This window comes from Osmerus mordax, chromosome 3 (genome assembly GCF_038355195.1).
Source record: "Osmerus mordax isolate fOsmMor3 chromosome 3, fOsmMor3.pri, whole genome shotgun sequence".
Lineage (NCBI taxonomy): Eukaryota > Metazoa > Chordata > Actinopteri > Osmeriformes > Osmeridae > Osmerus > Osmerus mordax.
Window position 1 is genome coordinate 3,198,068 of NC_090052.1, and position 20,077 is coordinate 3,218,144.

The following is a 20,077-nucleotide window of genomic DNA, read 5'->3' on the forward strand; positions in this document are numbered from 1 at the left end:
TAATGAGAGCATGTTTCCTGGAGTTTCATACACTTCCTTGTGTCAAGAAATTCCCCAATAACCCCAGGGTTTAGCCTGTCTCCCTGACCCGTGTCACTGAGTCGACTCTCTGACCAGACCCTCACATGTGTCTCTGTTGCCTCCTAAATAGAATCATAACAAGGTCACACACAAAAAGTTGAAATGGGATGGGAAATGGGAACCACAAACAAGGCTAACTTGTTATGGAGCTAAAAGAATGTAATTGTCTTGTTGCTGTGAAGCAGCACTGACAAAACAAGGAGTCTACCTGTGCTGAAGAGAATGTGTCTACTCAGCCTCTGGGGACATACAGGGAGTCAGTGAGGGAAACGGGCTAGTAATCCGAAGGTTGCTAGTTCGATTCCCGGTCATGCCAACTGACGTTGTGGCCTTGGGCAAGGCACTTCACCCTACTTGCCTCGGGGAGAATGTCCCTGTACTTACTGTAAGTCGCTCTGGATAACAGCGTCTGCTAAATGACGTAATGTAAATGTAATCATTCACCTTGTGTGAATAAATGAACTTATGTATTTATGATACTCTTATCACGCAAAACGTGAAGCAAACGTGATAAAAAAATCTACTTACATTTAGTCATTTAGCAGACGCTCTTATACAGAGCGACTTACAGTAAGTACAGGGACATTCTCCCCGAAGCAAGTAGGGTGAAGTGCCTTGCCCAAGGACACAACGTCATTTGGCACGGGCGGGGAATCGAACTGGCAACCTTGAGATTACTAGCCCGACTCCCTCACCGCTCAGCCATCTGACTAAGATGGCTGAGCGGTGAGGGAGTCGGGCTAGTAATCTCAAGGTTGCCAGTTCGATTCCCCGCCCGTGCCAAATGACGTTGTGTCCTTCAACCAGCAAAACACAAAAGATTAAAACAGATGAGCTTAAATAGATCAGTAGATAAGTGTTGAATTGAATGCTTGAATGTAGTATTTTAACTCTGGAGTGAAATACCACTGGCATGAGTGCAACATGACCTTAACCAACAAGACAAAATTAAACACAGGATTCTTAATTTTTTATTCAAATGGAAATACAACTTTGTATCAAAGTGATAATTCCGAGTAAGGAACCTTCTTGCTATTTCACTGAGCAGTACAAGTCATCCTACTGGAATGATATATTTGCCTAAACATCATCACCTAGTGGATAGTAATACACATGACATTCAATTCAGAAATGCAGGTCAACAGTGCAATCTGCCCAAAAACACTTTAGCTCAGAGTCCATAGTTTCATTATTAATAATGAGTACAATACCAGAACATACTCAGACAAGATGTTATAAGATTTTGATGTGTTATAAGATTTAGTTTAGAGTCAAAAGGTTGCCACCTAGACATTCATCCTGGAAACATGGTGAGTTTAACATTAGGGAAACACAGGGCTCAGAAATGGTGAGCTACCTTCTCTGATGTGAGGGGCCCAGTGATAGAAACTAAGATGGGCCAGAGGCTCTGGAGCCATCACTACAGTCCCTTATTATGTGCTTACTCTAACAAAACAAGCAAACAACAAACCAGAACTGTAATGTTAAGGCACATTTATGGAACACGGTTTAGCCAGTGGAATGCCAGCCATTTTTAGTTGACAGAGAACCTGTCAATCAAGCTTAGAACTTTGCATTTAAGTTTACAGGCTTCTGTATGGAATTCAATATGCAATCTGCATTCACAAAGATTATCAGTTTTGACCCAATCGTCAGCTGTTTTCCATTTGTATCCTCAAGGATGAGATCAAATGCCGGTTCTGGATCATCCGAGCTACTCTGTGACACGCAGGGAGACAGACATAACGTCTCGGCCTAGATGGAGCTCAGATGGAGGGCTACGTAGACGAGGTTAGTGGTGGTGCACAGGAACCCTATCAGGTTGCAGAGGTTAGACAGGCCGTGGTACTGACCAAAGGTCTTCTTGCAGGCCTTATATTTGGGATCCTGCTCTTTCAGCTTGGCGTACGCCTCCTTCTGGCTGCCCAGACCGACCTGCTCCCCCAGGCCGTGCTCCTTCTCCACCTCCCGCAGCTTCAGCATGACCTCCGTGGCCGAGGGGCCGAACCACTGGGCGTTCAGGCCCGCCATGACCAGGGCCACGAGGTACAGCCCCATCTGGAAGACAAGGAGGAGAGATGAACCCCGTGCACAACCATGTCACTTTGTACCCCGTGTACCTAAGTGAACTGATACGCCGTCTCGGGAAATAGAGGCGGTGACGGGTGCAAATCATGGTGCTCCTTTTTAGAGACTTGGCACTCGACTGGCCTTCCTCTCTCTGGACACATGCCACGTGTCTAACGTGAGCACGGGTGGTTTGGCCTGACCTGCAGACTCTCGTGCCAGTCCAGGAGCTCTCTGGGGTGGTATACGGCATACACTGCCAGGCTGGCAAAGTTGCAGCCCAGCAGGCAGTAGAAGTAAACGGGGAAGAGTTTACTCTGCACCAGGCCAAACGTGTGCAGGGTCACCTGCTTCACGAGAGCAAACCCTGGAGGTGGAGATGAAGAGGCAGAAAGAGCAGGTGAAAGAGAGGCACTTCATGTGATTTTAAATGGCTAAATAATCCAGCAGGGACACACAGACACAGCTGTTATTTGACATGACAACAGAGACACAAACACTCAGTCTCTCACCTGCTATGAAGGACACCCACACCTGCATGCCCCATGAGAAAGACAGCACCAACAGGTGTAGCACTTTCACCCAGTCTGAGGGCTCCCCTTCAGTAACCATGGCACTGCTCACTGAAATAAGAGGATGACTTGGGTATAGTCTGTTCTGCATTTTAACATCGTGTTTTCAATACCAGAGTCTTTTTGTGTGAACGTATTTCACACAAAAACATAAACTGCACACGTGCAATTGGTGCTGTTTGAACTGCAGACAAATGTGAAGACGTGATTATGCGTTCGAGTGCAATGGGCTTTCAGAGATAAGCACTCGGGACCACTAGATAACATGCTTCTAGAATATGTTGCTATTAGAACTATTAGTATGACATAGATTATTATTCAACCCTTTTCCCAACAAGAAGTCACAAACAATAATTTAACTACAGAGGTGTATCTGACTATATAATTTATATATTTTACAGTTAGCTGCTAACAAGCTAGCAAGGGCTAGGTGAGTTACACAAGTTTTAATTAATTAAGCGATACATTTTTGATGATGTCTAAACTTGAAACTGAAGTATGCTTACAAATATCTGCACTCACCAGTGACGTTTATTTTCTTCAGATTCAGAAGCAAAATGTGATCGCTATTTAGCTGTTGAACCTGTGTTGAACAGTTCACATGGACAACTTCCTACCCCACACGCCCACTTTCGCAAACCACGCCTTCTTACCAGTATCTAGCCAACAGCATAATTTTACAAAATGTATCTAGCATAATCGAATATGGGCCGAGATAGATAATAATGATCTCAAGGCCCCGCCCCTGCATTGTGACATAAGGGGTGTACCATTTACATACAAAGCGGTTTCTTACCTCCTAATTAGTTACTTGGGTCAACAAGTACCTTGGCAATTGACATGGACGACCAGAAGGAAATGGTAAGCGAATAAATGACATGGATGAAACTGAATTTACTAATTGACAGTGTATGTATTATTGTTTTTGCAGAAGCAATCAATACCACCTCCCCCTGAAGGTGTGTACTAGCCCTGTGCTATCCGTCAGCAAAAGGGCAGAATTATAACTCATTCATACATTTTCTGTCAGTTAACTACCACTATACTTGAGTATTTCTTGATATCCACACAGATGTTGAATCTCAGGAGACTCTCACAGAGTTAGTCCACAGACTGAGGGCAGATGTTGAGAAACAAGCCACGGTAATTGTCTTCTGGTCTGTTGACCTTCTTAGGGGTGTAATGTGCATTTCTTTAAGCATTATCTTCTGTATCAATTCATGATCATGGTGGGTTGTGGCCCAATATGCTCATCATTTCATCTATGAATATAATTTAAAATGATTATTTCCTCTCTTTTTTATAGACAATTGGTACTCTTGTCCAAACTCTGGCCTTAAACGCAGAGGAGAGGACCCAAAATCTCAACACCATCGCCGTCCTTCAAGGTGACATACATTTAACTTCACTAACTCCACCTCAGTCAGAAAAATAGATTTTCTGAAAACCTCTTTTAAAATATCTACCTTACTAAAACATATGACAACCACACTCAACCTGCCATGATTCCCTACTGTCCCTGATGTCATCTTAGCCACTGTCTCTTGTCATGGTATTCAATGACCAGACCAAGTTCAAGTAAGAGTCCTTACATTTACATTTAATCATTTAGCAGACGCTCTTATCCAGAGCGACTTACAGTAAGTACAGGGACATTCCCCCGAGGCAAGTAGGGTGAAGTGCCTTGCCCAAGGACACAACGTCAGTTGGCATGACCGGGAATCGAACTGGCAACCTTCGGATTACTAGCCCGATTCCCTCACCGCTCAGCCACCTGACTCCCTCACCTGACTCCTTACAAGTCATCTGTCCTGTGTGCCCCCCCCAGACAACGTGCACCTCCTGGCCCGTCACCTGGCTGCCCAGCGCATGGAGGAGCGTTTCCAGGCCCTGCGTTGGGAGATGTCCACAGAGCTCCAGTACCTGCGCAGCCTGCTGACCACCTGCCCGGCACACAGCTCCATCACACGCACCTCTGAACCCCAGAGACAGGCCGCCATCGAAAACCTCACTCAAGAGCTTCACCACAGGTAACCACCACTACTCCATTTAACACTTCCAACAGAGCAGGTAACGGAGACAGTTAACACGGCCAAAGGCAAAACGCGCACAGGTAACACTGTCAGGTAACACTGTCACAGGTAACACTGTCACAGGTAACACTGTCACAGGTAACACTGTCACAGGTAACACTGTCAGGTAACACTGTCACAGGTAACACTGTCACAGGTAACACTGTCAGGTAACACTGTCAGGTAACACTGTCACAGGTAACACTGTCACAGGTAACACTGTCAGGTAACACTGTAAGGGAACACTGTCAGGTAACACTGTCACAGGTAACACTGTCAGGTAACACTGTCACAGGTAACACTGTCACAGGTAACACTGTCAGGTAACACTGTCAGGTAACACTGTCACAGGTAACACTGTCAGGTAACACTGTCACAGGTAACACTGTCACAGGTAACACTGTCAGGTAACACTGTCAGGTAACACTGTCACAGGTAACACTGTCACAGGTAACACTGTCAGGTAACACTGTCACAGGTAACACTGTCAGGTTACACTGTCACAGGTACAGTAACTCCCACAGGTGACATGGCCAAAGCACATCAGATGATATAATACCCCGTCCATTAATCTAGAATAACTGCACTCCTCTCTTTGTCTTTGTCTGTTGTTTACGTTAGCCGCAAACTGTTGTGGGAACAGATATCTGTGCTCAGGGAGGAAATCCTCAGCATCTATGGCCTTCTCAGTAAGTGTAAAATCATACCTTCATCTTACCTGCCATTGTAGTCATGTGCATATCGTTTAGGAACTCGATTATCCACCTTTTTCATGATAGAATGCCACAGAGATGAAACCCAGCGCAGACTGTTGCAGAGTCACTGCAAGGATATGGTGCTGTACAATTCACATTTTCCTCACCTATGCATGTTTTATTATTGTCAAAGGTCCCGTCTATTGCATTTGAACTCTTGATGGATTCTTTTGTTGAATGACTGACAAGAGGGTAACTGTTAATAATAATACTTACTGTCCATTCAGTGCTTGGAGAGGTTGATTGACAGCTTACAGAAACAAGAAGTGGAGCTGAGACAACCACAGTGGCCCACAGACACCACCAAGCACAGGTAAAACACTACTCTGAAGGGATTCACACTGATCACTGTCACAAGTTCTCAACCTTATACTTAAGGGAGTTGCTTGTCTCTCTTCAGGATGGATGTCTCTGAGTTACAGAGTAAGCTGCAGGTTGTTGCCATATCTAAGGGCAAAGCTCCCAAGAAAAAAGGTAGGGTAATCAATTTCAGTAACAATCTTGCTATTTCCTCTAACCTCTGTGACAAAAACTGAGTATGTTTGTCTGAATAGGCCGGAGAATGTATTTATAAAAGTCCTTCTGTGATGGCCTCTCTTGTCAGGCCTCTTGACTGCCAAGGCTGAGCCAATCCCCTCAGACTCTGAAGAACTACTCAGCCGACAACAGACCAAGGGAACATCAACACAGAAGGTCAAAGAAAATGTCAATATATTTGCCAGGTAAATGAATGGATGATAACATAGCGAAAGAATGTCTTGTGTACATTTCATAGTCTACAATTTACTGTATTGTTTTTCTGTTTTAATTGCAGAAGGAAATAGATGGGGTTCAACACAGAAATGGTCTGCAAATAATGTCATTAGTGTCATTCAATCATTCTCTCCGAAGTTAAATAAAAGTGGTAATACATCATCAGTGTGTGCTTTTCAACATACATTAAACTGACATTCCTGTAAATGTATTATAATAATAACAAACTATAAATGTGTAATAGCGTCATCTGACACTAAAATTGGACCAATGGTGATCCTAGAAAGTCCCACACACACCCAATAAGGTTAAAGAGTACAGAACATTTTCCGGAGCGACATCCAAATTGCAAGATTACTGTTGTCTGGTGAGAGAATGCTTCATTCCATACGTTAGAGTAACAATGTATTCAAGGATAAGCTGTTTGATTATTACTCACATATTTAGGACAATAATAAAGTATATTTCTCCTTCGCAAAAGGGATCGCATCTCATGTTAACCTCGCCAACCTCGCGCTAGCCAGCTTGTCGCGCGCTCTATTGTGCGTACAGGCTAAGTTTAGCAACCTAGCTAGCTTTCTAAGCAACGGAGTGTTCAGGTATCTTCTTGTCTGTTAATGCATCGTCATCATTGTTTGTGGCCTCTTAAGAATATGCCCACTCTTAACTTTATGGATGATATTACTACGTTTGGATATATCGTGCAAATGTGTGATTTCTGATCCGTGTAAGAGCTGGAGTAGAGGAGACTATTGCTAGGATGCTTAGTTCCATTTATTCGTGCCGTGCTTGCGCAGTAGGGTAGTACTGCCTGTGAGACAGGTTAAACAGCATCACATAATAATTTTATCATAACATACATGTTATTTGGAACTACAGCTATAATTTCGGTAGCCTTGTTATGTTTGTTGTTGCAGCATCATGATTCCAACCCATCAGCAAAGAAAACGTGTGTAAAACTAAATGTAAGCCAGACAGTAAACAGTTGGTTTGCTACAGATTGGAAATGGGACGCCGCAAGTCAAAGAGAAAGCCTCCACCCAAAAAGAAGCTGACGGGGAACTTGGACACCCAGTTCACCTGCCCCTTCTGTAATCACGAGAAGTCCTGTGATGTCAAAATGTAAGTTGAGTAGTCTGTGAAACGGTCTTGGTGTTCTGTAAAAGATCTGTTTTGTTAGTGGGCTGTATAAAGTGGGTTCATAGCGTGTTGATAGAGCAATGTTTTGACACTTTCTTGTCTTACAGGGAGCGCACGCGAAACACAGGGATCATATCCTGCACTGTGTGCTTGGAAGAATTTCAAACTCCCATAACTTGTATCCTTTTCAAGAACAACAGACTTTAAATTGTTAAAGTGAATGAAATATACTGTTCATTGTCCTATATGATACAAAAGGGTTGTTGTAGTCAAAATACCCACTCTTTTTAATTGACTGTCTCTGTACCCAAATTGTGTTTCGATCATGTCCTTAACCTGTCCCTCCAGACTTATCAGAACCAGTGGATGTCTACAGTGATTGGATTGATGCTTGTGAAGCAGCCAATCAGTAACAGTGCTACTCCTCCTAACTCACCTTCTGTTGGACCTCCCTCCATCCCCAACCCCTGTGATTGGTTGCCCGGATCTTTCTGTCCAGTTGACACATCAGAACATTTAGCAGTGAAGTAACAGGGATATATTCTGTGAAAGGAGACATTCATCTTTGTTTTTGAATTTGGCACTGGTGCTTTTGGAGTCTCATCTCTGGCTGGGCCAGGATTTGAACTTGTAGTTTATGCGATGATGTTTGGAACGCAGACTATTCCACGGTTCATTATTTGTGATAGTCTGTGTTCGGGAAGGTTTCTCTACACACAAGTGAAGCTGTCTTGTACAAGATTATAAAACCTGCCAAATTAATGGGTTCTTGACCAGGCTTTAAATGGGCCCTCAGTGCACACATTTACTAGTAACTGTGTGAATCATTAAGCATGTTTACACTTGCCATCTCCCTTATTACACGGGTGAGGAGAGCATTATACACCACATTCCAATCCCTAAATGTTTTCTACCTATTTTATTTTGTTTTCTAGAAGAACTCCTTTTGTTTGGTAGTTTATTGTTGGTTTTGTCTTAAGCTGCTGTGATGTCCTGTAATAGATTTTTAATGAGTTAGCCTATCTTGTCTATACTTTTCATGTTAGGAGTTTTATCACAATCAAGGTTTTTTATATAAGAAATTAAAACCAGTGTCCATTCACGGATATCTCTTTTTTTTGTCGCTGGTGGTTATGGGGAAAGATACTGCATTTCAGAAAGAGGTATCACCTATCAACTTAATTTGTCCCCAGAGGGAATTGGTTTTGCAGAAAGACATAGACTACAGGCGTACAGGTATTTAATTAATAGGAATTTAATTTTCAACAAAATGGCCCTCCTATAGGCCTGAGCAACACATATTGAAAATATAAATTAAGGTCTGTGGCAAACATTCTTACCATCAACTTTTAAACTAAAGTTGATATGTTCTTAAATATTTCATAGTGTAGAAATATCTGAGGGATTTTGTTTGTGGACCATGTAGTTAACATTAGGTATACAAATGTAAAATATTTTAATCAATTACCTAATTTGTCAGGTAGTTTCTTTAAATTGAATACCTTTGCTAACGGTACATTATTTGTTATAAAATGTACCATTTCATTTAACAATTTAGTAAATAAAACGGTTTGGTATGTATAAAATACCTAAAATGACAAAAGTCAGTTGAAAATGATCTCATGAGTAAATGGATTGTACCAACAAAAAAAAAATATATATATATTTACTTTTCCTATTCTAATCACGCAATTGCTTTTTTAACCATGCCACATTTACTATTTTAATCAAGCCACATGTATTATTTCACCCATAGCTTATGATAATGAGAAAGCAAACCTGATCTTCTGGTGAAAACACATTTACATTTACATTTACATTTATTCATTTAGCAGACGCTTTTATCCAAAGCGACTTCCAAGAGAGAGCTTTACAAAGTGCATAGGTCACTGATCATAACAACAAGATAGCCAAAAAACATCGCGAGTAGCCAAAACATGAAGCACACATTGTGAACAACCAAAGTAAGTGCCAAAGGGAAGAACCATAAGAGCATGTAGTTAAACAAGTCACAACCAAACAACATGAACAGCTATAAGTGCAAGTGTACCTGTGGGAAAAAGCAAGCAACAGTAATAAAACAATATATCACAGCGAGAACCAAAAATTTTAATCAGTTACCACTAACCACAAGAGCAACAAGTCTCTAAGCAAGAGTCATTGTGATCCTTGAGGAAACTAACATCGGGTCAAGCGAACCGTTCCTAAGTACCGTTGTACTCCCGGAACAAGTGCGTCTTGAGCCTTTTCTTGAAGGTGGAGAGACAGTCAGTGTCTCTGATGGAGGTGGGGAGTTGATTCCACCACTGGGGGGCCAGACAGGAGAAGAGCTTGTGTTGGGACCGGGCGGTCTTGAGCGGTGGGACCACCAGGCGGTTGTCTGAAGAAGACCGTAGGTGGCGGGTGGGGGTGTAAGGCTGCAGGAGAGACTTGATGTAGACGGGTGCAGTCCCGTTCACTGCTCGGAAGGTCAATACCAGGGTCTTGAATCTGATACGGGCCATGATAGGTAGCCAGTGGAGAGAGATGAGGAGCGGGGTAACATGGGAGCGTCTGGGTAGATTGTAGACCAGGCGGGCCGCCGCGTTCTGAATCCTCTGAAGAGGGCGGGTTGCACATGCTGGGAGACCAGCGAGCAGAGAGTTGCAATAGTCCAACTTGGAGAGGACGAGTGCTTGGACTAGCAGCTGGGTGGAGTGCTCAGACAGGTATCTCCTGATCTTCCGGATGTTGTAGAGGGTGAATCTACACGACCGGGAGACCGCAGCAATGTGGGCCGTGAGGGAGAGCTCGTCGTCCATGGTAACCCCAAGGTTCCTGGCAGAGGATGAAGGGGTCACCGTCGCAGATCCCAGGGTGATTGAGAGATCGTGGGAGATGGAGGGTTTAGCCGGGATGATGAGAAGTTCTGTTTTGGCGAGGTTCAGCTGGAGGTGGTGCTCGGTCATCCAGGCGGAGATGTCTGTGAGGCAGGCCTCAATCCTAGCTGAGATCCCCGGATCGGTCGGGGGGAACGACAGGTACAGCTGCGTGTCGTCAGCGTAGCAGTGGTAGGAGAAGCCATGGGAGGTGATGATTGGTCCAAGTGAGGTGGTGTACAGAGAGAAGAGGAGGGGTCCAAGGACGGAGCCCTGTGGGACACCAGTGGAGAGCTGGCGAGGGCCCGACAGTTTGCCTCCCCAGGAAACCTGGTAGGATCTTCCCGACAGGTAGGATGAGATCCACTGGAGTGCAGTGCCAGTGATGCCCATCTCAGAAAGTCTGGCGAGCAGGATCTGGTGGTTAACCGTATCAAACGCTGCAGAAAGGTCCAGCAGAATGATAACGGATGACCTGGAAGCCGCTCTGGCAGACTGGAGGGCAGTGGTGACTGAAAGGAGGGCAGTCTCTGTGGAGTGGCCAGTCTTGAAGCCCGATTGGTTGGGGTCAAGCAGGTTGTTCTGAGAGAGAAAGTTAGACACACTACAAATGTTTCCCCCCCCACTCTGGAGGCTGTCGGATGCTGCCCACGTTAACACCTGGGTCAATAATGAAGCTGCTGGAAAAGGAAGGCCATTGTTGGTAGTGTGATCTTGTGTGTTCTTGTGATCACAGGTTATATAATAATGTTGATTCTGGACTGCTGGTCTGCTGGCACACACACACAAGGCACTACACAAACATTTGAAAACGTATGCACTGGACAGGTTAATTTATTATCTTATCATTAAAGACACATGGATGTTTCTGGAACAGTTTGTTGCTTTTGAACGGTTCCTTTTTGGGGAAAACAAGGTCTTGGCTTTTAAGAGAATTTCAATCAAGGCCACAAGACGTCATGCATCAATAAGAAACATTTCCCAGCAAGGAGTTTCAACTCAACTTTCATATACATTGTTTAGCTTGCTGTATATTCTGTTCATTGCATCTGAAAATGTAAGTAAAAAGGTACATGATGATTCATTGCCTTCTGAAAGATGGCAATCACCAATACAATATCAACTTGTCGATATCAATAGCACCCAGCATCGTCTAATTATCTTAAAACATTCAAGACAAGCGGTGGGCAAAAATGTCACGTCATGATACAGGAAACAGAAATCAGACTAATCTAATCTGCCATTAAGTTCTGGCATTTTCTTTAGGCAACATTTTGTCAAGTAAGCAATCTAGCCTGCTTGCCCTTTGGTATACTAGCCATGTGCATGTGCATTAAGTTGGAAGTGAAAACAGGTACAAAAGCTAAGTGCTCTTGGGAAATATGGAGCCTAAAATACTAGCTAATACTACACAAGAGTGTAGAGTCTTTACAGAGTACTGGAAACCCAAATTAAACTGAATTTGTATACTGTTCAAGGTAGGTGATGAGGCGATAAAGCCACCATGGTAGCTAATTTGGTGGCAGACTGTACTCGCGACATAACTCCAAGCTCAAGAAACCTTTCATTTTTACAAAAATTGCAGAAAGGTATGATCATATCAAGAATAGAAATAATGTTGCAGATAGTCCATCTACTAATGTTATCAAAACAGTGCTAGGACAAAGTGCCTGTGTGGGCTCCAGAAGAGATACCAGATGCATGGACCAGCATAGTCCACTTGTAGATACTAGTCCACTAGTCCTACTCTTTCTCACTCTCCAGAAGATTCCACAACAGAACTCATGGAGAGTTCTGGAGCCTTGAATATTCCAATGTGGACAAGGACTTTTTTTTAAAGAAAAATAAAATAAAAATAAAAGGTAAACAGCACCAAGTCAATCATTTATTTTTTTCTCTTGGATTTTTCAGTTTTCTTTATGTTCACTGTAGAATGGGGCATCTACAGCTGTAACACAATTATATATAAAAAACATCTATAAATATCAAATTTTTGGGCTTATCAAAAAAACCTTTATGGTGGTCACCATATCAAATACAAAACACAAAGGATGGGAGTTAGGCTTGCCAACATCGATATCATATTTGCAAATACTATAAATCAATCCCATGCACCAGACGGAACAAATAAGAAAAAAAGAGCAAAAAGTAAAAGGGTTTCAAAACAACCAGGCAGGAAGATGGCTATGACTTCAACAATTAGTGACGGTACGGGAGGGGGTCTTGCTAGGTTGGGAGGAGGGGGTTTGTTTTTTGCAGGCCGCTACATTGCAGGGAGAGGGAGCCGGGGGGGGGGGGGGGGGGGTTAATTCTGTCCTCTGTCTGGTCCCGTTCAGTCAGAGTAGTGGTGGTATCCGTCAAACTCGGCCACGCCCTCTCCATTGTCTATCTCGTCACCAGGGCTGGAGCAGTACTTGTTGTCGTAGACCTGCCGTGGCTGGCCATAGGAGGTCATGCCCTGCTGGGACGCCATCTTGTTGGTGCCCATCTGCAGGGAGACAGTGCTGGTGTCACAGTTCTCCAGATCCAGCTTCTTATCAAAGATGTGTCTCCTGGTACCTGGGGCTGTCATGCCAGACTATGGGAAACATGGAGAGAGAAAGACATTGGATTAACAAAGTACCATATTGTCTAAAACACGTTATTTACCATGTCCAAATGTATATTGCATTTACATTTAGTCATTTAGCAGACGCTCTTATCCAGAGCGACTTACAGTAAGTACAGGGACATTCCCCCCGAGGCAAGTAGGGTGAAGTGCCTTCCCAAGGACACAACTTCATTTTGCACAGCCGGGAATCGAACCAACAACCTTCCGACTCCCTAACCGCTCAGCCATCTGACCCCTCACCATATTGTGTCTATTTAGTGTACGATCATTAGATAACTGATGCTGCCCTCACCTGGTTGGCACCCTTGTTGGTGCCCATCTGCAGGCTTATGGTGGCCTGGTCCAAGGGGTTCTCCATGCCAGTCTTGGGGTCATACAGGTGGCGTCGTGTTCCATAGGAGGTCATGCCCTTCTGGCTGGCAAACTTGTTGGTGCCCATCTACAAAAACACAGAGGTAACCGTGATCCAGCTCTGTTGGCGAAACCTAGCAAGTAAATTAATTGCTGGGGCTGCTGTATCTAGGCAATGGAGGAAGTCAGTTCTGACCTGTAGGCCGATGACATTGCGTCCCTCCTTATTCTTCTCAGGGGCAAAGTGGCGCTGCTGTTTCTCTGCATACTTCACGCCAAGGTCGTACTTGGAGTGGAAACCTTTGGACTTGGCCTGAGACAGAGAGAGAGAGAGACAGAGAGAGAGAGAGAGAGAGAGAGAGAGAGACGTTGTAAATAACCGAATTATGATAATAATAATAATACCTGCATGGTGTTATGACACTATTGTTATTAGGGTTCCCACCTTCAATGTAGAAATAAAAGGGACACCTTGCACCTTGCGCTTGCCCAGGGGGACAATGGGGTTCTCCCTCATGAGATTTTGAGTATCAGACACATCATTTCTTGCTTTCTCTTTATTTTTAATGCAGCAATTTGTACTTTTTATGCATCCACTTCAAATACCTAATGCGAGCGCTCGTAATTAACATGCTCTCATACCATATTGTCTCTCAAATGAACGATACAGTCAAAAACTGAGATATATCGTCAACAAGGACGGTCTCCCTGTTTCATTTAGGGATTTTCCTATAATTTGCGGTAGAGGAACCAGGACTTACGATGCCAGCGAGGGTGATGAGAGTGCTCTGGACCTGAGTGTAGTTGGTGTTCTCAAATAGATCGTTGGCCTCAAAGATGTCGTGAGGTTTCATCCCATAGTCTGTGATTGCACGCACAAAATTGCTAATGTTTTCCAACTGCAAAGCAAGGAAGGGAAGTGAAACATTGACTTTGAAAGTGTAAAATAGTTGGGTCCTATCCAACAGGTAGAATCATTAAAGTTTAAGTAACCAATACAATAACTACATCATTAACATCTTCATTTGATATCGTTATTATTTTAATTTTTATGCTTCAAAGCCCCCCATCTTCTCTCCTATATTCCAGAACCCCTTCTCACTCCTAAATATGTGGCCTTTGACACAGAGAGTCAGTATACTGCATCCCTAAATCACTATTCAATTCTGTCAGTCCAGAGACAGTAACAGCAGAGATTATCCTCCTATGAGACCACAGCTGCAAGCTGGAATGTTAATAAAAATGGTGTCTTCATTTCTAGCCTAGCCTCTTTAACGCGTTAGTCTTCAGCCTAGCTTCTACAATGTGTTAACTTCCAGCCAAGCCTCTTTGTTAATGTGTCAGTCTTCAGACTAGCCTCTCGAATGTGTTAGCCTGTTGCCTAGCCTAGCCTCTTTATCGTGTTAGCCTCCAGCCTAGCCTAGCTTCCACAGTGTTAGCCATCAGTGTAGCCTAGCTTCTACAATGTGTTAGCCTCCAGCCTAGCCTCTACAATGTGTTAGCCTCCAGCCTAGCCTCTACAGTGTATTAGCCTCCAGCCTTGCCTCTACAGTGTATTAGCCTCCAGCCTTGCCTCTACAGTGTATTAGCCTCCAACTTAGCCTAGCCTCTACAGTGTGTTAGCCTCCAGCCTAGCCTAGCCTCTACAGTGTGTTAGCCTCCAACCTAGCCTAGCCTCTACAGTGTGTTAGCCTCCAGCCTAGCTTAGCCTCTACAGTGTGCTAGTCTCCAGCGTAGCCTAGCCTCTACAGTGTGTTAGCCTCCAGCCTAGCCTAGCCTCTACTGTGTGTTAGCCTCCAGCCTAGCCTAGCCTCTACTGTGTGTTAGCCTCCAGCCTAGCCTAGCTTGTACAGTGTGTTAGCCTCCAGCCTAGCCTAGCTTCTACAGTGTGTTAGCCTCCAGTCTCACCTGGTGCCAGTTCTGAGGGGAGTTGTTTATTTTTCTTACAGACCCTGGCTGCAGAGTGTTGATGAGTCTAGAAGAAACAATAACGAAAGGATGTTAATGAATTAACAAATGAGTGAAGGTAATGACAAAAAACGCTCCTCGGTATGTTAAAATATCAATGGCCCCACTTACTCGCAGAGTTGGACTCCATCCTTCAGACTCTCCATGAAGTTGTCTCCAATCCTCCGACCAGTCACGTCCTGGATCCACAGCCTCAGCTCTTCCTCCTTCTGGGGGTCATACTTCCCTGCTAGCTGAGGGGGGACAAAGGTCACAAAGGTCAACCAGTTAAATCCATGTCACATATTCATTGAGACTAGAGAGCAGATGCAGTACTCAGCAGCTCAATATGCTAGTGATAGGGAGTGAGTGAACAGGGAGGGGGGACTGTGCTTTGACCAAAAGGTACTGTAATAAGAGGGCAATATAGATCTATAATAATCTTCTAAGCTACCGTACTCCTATATTTCATGTATTCTATTCCTGTCTGGACACAGAGGAGCCACATTCCTGTCCTCTCTCCGTAGAGAACTCTAAAACCTGGAGATGAAGAGATGGAGGACAGGAGTAGGAAAACAAGAGGGAGAAATATTTTAATGAAAAAGGCCCGGAGACATACCAGCATAGAAAATACCCTCATTCCCTCTCCTCTCCTTTCCTCTCCTCTCTGCTCTCCTGCTCTCCTTGTATTTCCTTATTGGCACACATGTCTCTCGGTAATACTTTGAATTCTAGTGTGGGGCCTTGCCCCCCTCCCCCTCCGGCCCTGCTCCGCTCCGGCTCTCCCCCTTTCCTTTCCTTTCCTTTTCTGAACTCTGGTCTCTCTCTCTCTCTCTCTCTCTCTCTCTCTCTCTCTCTCAGCCTGGGAGAGGGTTTGCAGGGGCAGAAGCCAATACAAACAGGTATTTCAAAGCAGCAGGCTTCCAGTCATCACACCAAACTTGGGAGAAACAGCTCTCTTGGTCACCCCCCCCCCCCTCCCCTGCCTCTATCTCTCATCCTTTCTGTATTTTTTTGTCTCTAACTCCCTCTTTCTCCCTCAGGGTTGTCCGGAATCTGTCCTTTTACAGGCTGCCTACTCAGTCCAACCCAGAGATGCCAGTAGCGACAGACAATCCAATCCCGCCAACGTATTATAGAAACCTAAAACTAATATTAATGGCCTTGGTGGACGGATACACTCACACAATCACTGATGCTTACGTTTCTAAGTGCCAAGTGAAAAGAATTAGAAATAAATATCATGCTGTACGAGCATGTAAGAATGACATTTAAATAAACAGTGGTGGGCCTCAGTATGACGAAGACATCCGTATTAGAAGTCATCATGATATCTGTCTTCCTCTGTTCTGCTAGCTGTCTCCTCTCCTCTCTCCCTCTCCTGTCTGCAGAATGTTTTGTCATTCACAGGCCTGCAGTGTAAACTGTTTACACGAGGACACTATTTCAGGTTTGGCAGACAGGGCAGGAGCAGGCTTGCGGGGAGGGTCTCCTTAAAAGGCGTCCAGAGACACTGATGTACCTGTCACCCCCAAGATCCTCTCCCCTCTCCTCTGGTGCCACCCCCTTGGTACGCACACGCCCGCCCACCACCCTGGACTGGCATCACCCACAACGGCCACCTCCCTACACAATGGGGGGCTAGGGATTCCCCCCTGTCTAAACACCCTAACCAGGAAAGATCTAGAACCCTCATTGAGGTTGCATTCCCATCTCAAATATTGTGTTAATATTATATATATATATATATATATATATATATATATAAGCCAAATAACTCATTAAAAACGACAGAATAATAACTACTGTACATATAAGATCATTAACCTCTGTTAAAAACCTAGGAGGGCCTTACTTCCTGTAATTTCCTTCTTTTAATACCTGTTGACAGGCACAGATCAGGCAGACACACTTCTGACACACTGCCATTGAGGCTAATGACAATATAGATTGAGGTAGGCTTGTGCATTATATAAAAATACCGCCTTCCCAAATGTATTCACGAGACGTTGAAACGAGTAGAGGAGAAGAAAAGATGGAGGCACTTTGAGAGTAAAAAAAGAATGTAGAAAGCGTCCTTCAAAGTCACATCTGACTTCTGGAACATTCTCCTGGAATTCTCAGTGGCGGTCAGGGAGCCAGTGTGAGAATGAGCTGTCAGCAGGTGAGAGTTGAACACAAACACAGTTTGAGTGACTTCAGTAGGGCCTACTGTCATGAGAATGTCACCCAACATAAAGGTGAGGAGTTAATTTGACCCCACCCCCCACCCAAAGCAGCCATCTCTGGCAGTTGTTGAAAGCACCATACATACACCCACTGTCTGGTGAAGTCCTGTGGGACCTACTGGTGGCAGAAGCCAATACAAACAGGTATTTGAAAGCAGCAGGCTTCCAGTCATCACACCAAACTTGGGAGAAACAGCTCTCCCGGTCACCCCCCTCCCCTCTCCCCTCCACTTCCTCTATCTCTCATCCTTTCTGATCTAGACTCAGATATCCATATACTGTCTGCATATACTGGTGCTATATCATGTGTATACACATATGCATTACTGTGACTCTGTCAGTTGTTCCTTTAGTCTTTAACCAGGGAGCCAGATGGCTGAGTGGTGAGGGAGTCGGGCTAGTAATCTGAAGGTGGGTGCAACTAGGGTGAAGTGCACCGAAGGCACTTCACCCTAGTTGCTTCGGGGGGAATTTCCCTGTACTTACTGTAAGTCGCTCTGGATAAGAGCGTCTGCTAAATGACTAAATGTAAACCACAGGTCTCAAACGTGAATGGGTCTGCTTGACCCCAACGCCACCCTCCTGGTGCAAATAAACGTGACGCATAGGCTATACCCTATCTTAGCGTCAGTGTCATAAAGGATGCATAGACAACGCCACATAACATTTTGTGGTAACATTTGGGTCTGGCACAGTTAGGATTATGAATGGTGAATAGGCAACAGGACGGAACAACTTGTGTCTGCACTTGTTGCAAGCGTCAGCTGAGTCCTCGAGTCCTCAACTCAGCTGCGATAAAACGCAAACAGTGGAAACAGTAGGCTATATGACACATAGATACGCACCTTGCTTTTGACCTCTGCTGATAGTCCGAAGCTTGGGCCGCTCCTAAAATGGGTTGTCATTGTACACTTTGGTTATTCACAGTGGAGAAGGGACCTTTAAAAATGGAGAAGTTACACCTCTCTGTTCCCCGCAGGAAAAAAAATCACAAAGTCCTGCGTTCCTCTGGACTGCTGTGGACCTGACAGATCCTCAGACGTTACAAGCAGCCTGTGTTGGGATCCTTTGTCGTAGTATTCGCTCTGCTGAGGCTTTTGGACCACTTTCCGACACTTTTCTGAATCTTTTTTAAACTCTTCCCATCTGTGCGTGTTTGGAGTGAAGCGTGATTGGCTAGGGCCGGCGTCCAATCCCGACGTTGCGTCTTTTTTTGGGTGATGTCATCGCTATGGCATTAAGTTTGATCACTGTCACTTTTTCCACCTTGAGGCAATTTCAAGGATGCTTTACATTTCTATATTATGTTCATTTCTGACCAATATTTCCACCATGGTCATACACACAAAATTCACTGGAAGACAGGTTTGAAACTGATAAAACCCAATATAATGGACTGTTAAATAAGGTGACAAATATACTGTTATTTCATTTAGTTGGGCTATAGGACCATGATTAAAATGTTTCTGGTCGTGTATCCCACTTACGATACAGGGCCTTCAATCATTATAAAATTGCTCAAGAACATCATATTAAAGGCAAAGGAAAGAAATGATCAAAACTGAATCACACTGGACAGTCAAATGGTGGCTATGACCCTGACATGTGTCAACACGGTGCCACCCCCCCCCCCCAACACACACACACACACACAGCCCAGTTCCAGAATGATATGTGTGAGCCGTATATAGCTGGGCGACATGACATCACTTTGGGAGTAATGAGTTGGTTCGCCTCTTTTACCCCGACCTGTCACTCCTCTCCAATCCCCTACTCTCTTTTAATCACCCCTTCTCACCCCTCCCTACTCTCCTCTTCCCCCGCCCTGTCGACTCTACCCATCCGCAAGCAGATGACAGGCCGTGGAATGTACAGCCGTTGCGCTGTGGAGCGGAACCTCAGAACGGCAGAACATGGTCGAGGGAACAGGCGGCCATGTTGCTCCCCTGAGAGAGGGGTTGACTGTGCCTGTCCCTGTCTCTCTCGGGCCCCAGGCCCAGCCCAGACACAGATGGTGAGGAGGCACTCACAGACAGACAGGAGCAGACTTGGGAACATTCTGGAAGGGCCCAGCGGCTGGGGATCTGGGATGTACAGCTGGGTTGGACAGGAATAGAGGAGATGATGATGGTGATGATGATGATGATGATGATGATGATATAGAGCAGGGGAGGGAGGGTCATAGACAGAGGAGGTTATGACGATGGGGTTAGGAAGGGGTAATCTAGGGATGGCGATGGGGGGATGATGTCGATGGTGAAGAGAAAGAGGCGGAGGAGAAGGAAAGGGAGAGAGAGAAAGTTCTGGATTCCGTCCTTAAGCCCAAAACCATTTCTGGGGTTTAATTCAGTCAAATGATTAGCGGTTGGCTCAGGACCAAGGGGCACAGAGCTGAGAGGATCCACAGCTGGGGAAGGCATTGAGTGATCTCACAGCTCACGAGCATGCCTACACGTTCAGTGGGAAATCACACAAGACAACACAAACCCCAACATCATTAATAAGACTGGATTGGAGGATAACTCATTTTTTCGTTTCGCTCAGTTTGGGTGTGTTTTCCCTGTTGGTGACAGAGATGAATGAAATCTCACCAGAAAAATAGAAAGCATCAATTTCTATGATCTAACAGGTCCGACTCTAAA

The 20,077-nt window shown here is 44.7% G+C and overlaps 4 protein-coding genes across 4 annotated transcripts; 2 read left to right on the top strand and 2 right to left on the bottom strand.

The window, feature by feature from the left end:
- Nucleotides 1-1,039: 1,039 nt before the first annotated feature.
- On the bottom strand, nt 1,040-3,342 carry tmem205 (transmembrane protein 205). Its single transcript, XM_067232601.1, has 4 exons — nt 3,243-3,342; nt 2,661-2,771; nt 2,352-2,515; nt 1,040-2,139 (listed from the first exon to the last, which is right to left on the bottom strand). The coding sequence occupies exons 2-4, from the start codon at nt 2,758-2,760 to the stop codon at nt 1,837-1,839; spliced, it is 567 nt and encodes a 188-aa protein (XP_067088702.1). The 5' UTR covers nt 2,761-2,771; nt 3,243-3,342; the 3' UTR covers nt 1,040-1,836.
- Nucleotides 3,343-3,796: 454 nt separating this feature from the next.
- Nucleotides 3,797-6,425, top strand: LOC136940449 (coiled-coil domain-containing protein 159-like). Its single transcript, XM_067232600.1, has 9 exons — nt 3,797-3,863; nt 4,027-4,108; nt 4,549-4,750; nt 5,414-5,481; nt 5,572-5,627; nt 5,775-5,860; nt 5,948-6,021; nt 6,152-6,269; nt 6,362-6,425. Exons 3-9 carry the CDS (start codon nt 4,590-4,592, stop codon nt 6,369-6,371), a joined length of 573 nt encoding a protein of 190 aa, XP_067088701.1. The 5' UTR covers nt 3,797-3,863; nt 4,027-4,108; nt 4,549-4,589; the 3' UTR covers nt 6,372-6,425.
- A 123-nt stretch (nt 6,426-6,548) lies between these two features.
- Nucleotides 6,549-8,542, top strand: elof1 (elongation factor 1). Its single transcript, XM_067232602.1, has 4 exons — nt 6,549-6,667; nt 7,300-7,422; nt 7,548-7,618; nt 7,789-8,542. The coding sequence occupies exons 2-4, from the start codon at nt 7,307-7,309 to the stop codon at nt 7,851-7,853; spliced, it is 252 nt and encodes an 83-aa protein (XP_067088703.1). The 5' UTR covers nt 6,549-6,667; nt 7,300-7,306; the 3' UTR covers nt 7,854-8,542.
- Nucleotides 8,543-11,114: 2,572 nt separating this feature from the next.
- On the bottom strand, nt 11,115-18,485 carry cnn1b (calponin 1, basic, smooth muscle, b). Its single transcript, XM_067232599.1, has 7 exons — nt 18,281-18,485; nt 15,340-15,461; nt 15,169-15,235; nt 14,022-14,159; nt 13,457-13,573; nt 13,202-13,348; nt 11,115-12,876 (listed from the first exon to the last, which is right to left on the bottom strand). Exons 1-7 carry the CDS (start codon nt 18,338-18,340, stop codon nt 12,631-12,633), a joined length of 897 nt encoding a protein of 298 aa, XP_067088700.1. The 5' UTR covers nt 18,341-18,485; the 3' UTR covers nt 11,115-12,630.
- Nucleotides 18,486-20,077: the final 1,592 nt, after the last annotated feature.

What these genes read in the sequence shown, in the direction of transcription:
- cnn1b (XM_067232599.1), bottom strand. Translation starts at nt 18,340, where the DNA reads ATGACAACCCATTTTAGGAGCGGCCCAAGCTTCGGACTATCAGCAGAG. An exon ending in CAGCAGAGGTCAAAAGCAAG is followed by an intron (nt 15,462 to 18,280) that starts GTGCGTATCTAT and finishes GTCCCCCCTCAG; the next exon opens with CTAGCAGGGAAGTATGACCC. An exon ending in GATGGAGTCCAACTCTGCGA is followed by an intron (nt 15,236 to 15,339) that starts GTAAGTGGGGCC and finishes TGTTTCTTCTAG; the next exon opens with ACTCATCAACACTCTGCAGC.
- elof1 (XM_067232602.1), top strand. Translation starts at nt 7,307, where the DNA reads ATGGGACGCCGCAAGTCAAAGAGAAAGCCTCCACCCAAAAAGAAGCTG. An exon ending in AAGTCCTGTGATGTCAAAAT is followed by an intron (nt 7,423 to 7,547) that starts GTAAGTTGAGTA and finishes CTTGTCTTACAG; the next exon opens with GGAGCGCACGCGAAACACAG. An exon ending in ATTTCAAACTCCCATAACTT is followed by an intron (nt 7,619 to 7,788) that starts GTATCCTTTTCA and finishes CTGTCCCTCCAG; the next exon opens with ACTTATCAGAACCAGTGGAT.
- tmem205 (XM_067232601.1), bottom strand. Translation starts at nt 2,760, where the DNA reads ATGGTTACTGAAGGGGAGCCCTCAGACTGGGTGAAAGTGCTACACCTG. An exon ending in GTGGGTGTCCTTCATAGCAG is followed by an intron (nt 2,516 to 2,660) that starts GTGAGAGACTGA and finishes CTCCACCTCCAG; the next exon opens with GGTTTGCTCTCGTGAAGCAG. An exon ending in ACTGGCACGAGAGTCTGCAG is followed by an intron (nt 2,140 to 2,351) that starts GTCAGGCCAAAC and finishes CTTGTCTTCCAG; the next exon opens with ATGGGGCTGTACCTCGTGGC.
- LOC136940449 (XM_067232600.1), top strand. Translation starts at nt 4,590, where the DNA reads ATGGAGGAGCGTTTCCAGGCCCTGCGTTGGGAGATGTCCACAGAGCTC. An exon ending in AGAGTCACTGCAAGGATATG is followed by an intron (nt 5,628 to 5,774) that starts GTGCTGTACAAT and finishes CTGTCCATTCAG; the next exon opens with TGCTTGGAGAGGTTGATTGA. An exon ending in CAAAGCTCCCAAGAAAAAAG is followed by an intron (nt 6,022 to 6,151) that starts GTAGGGTAATCA and finishes CTCTCTTGTCAG; the next exon opens with GCCTCTTGACTGCCAAGGCT.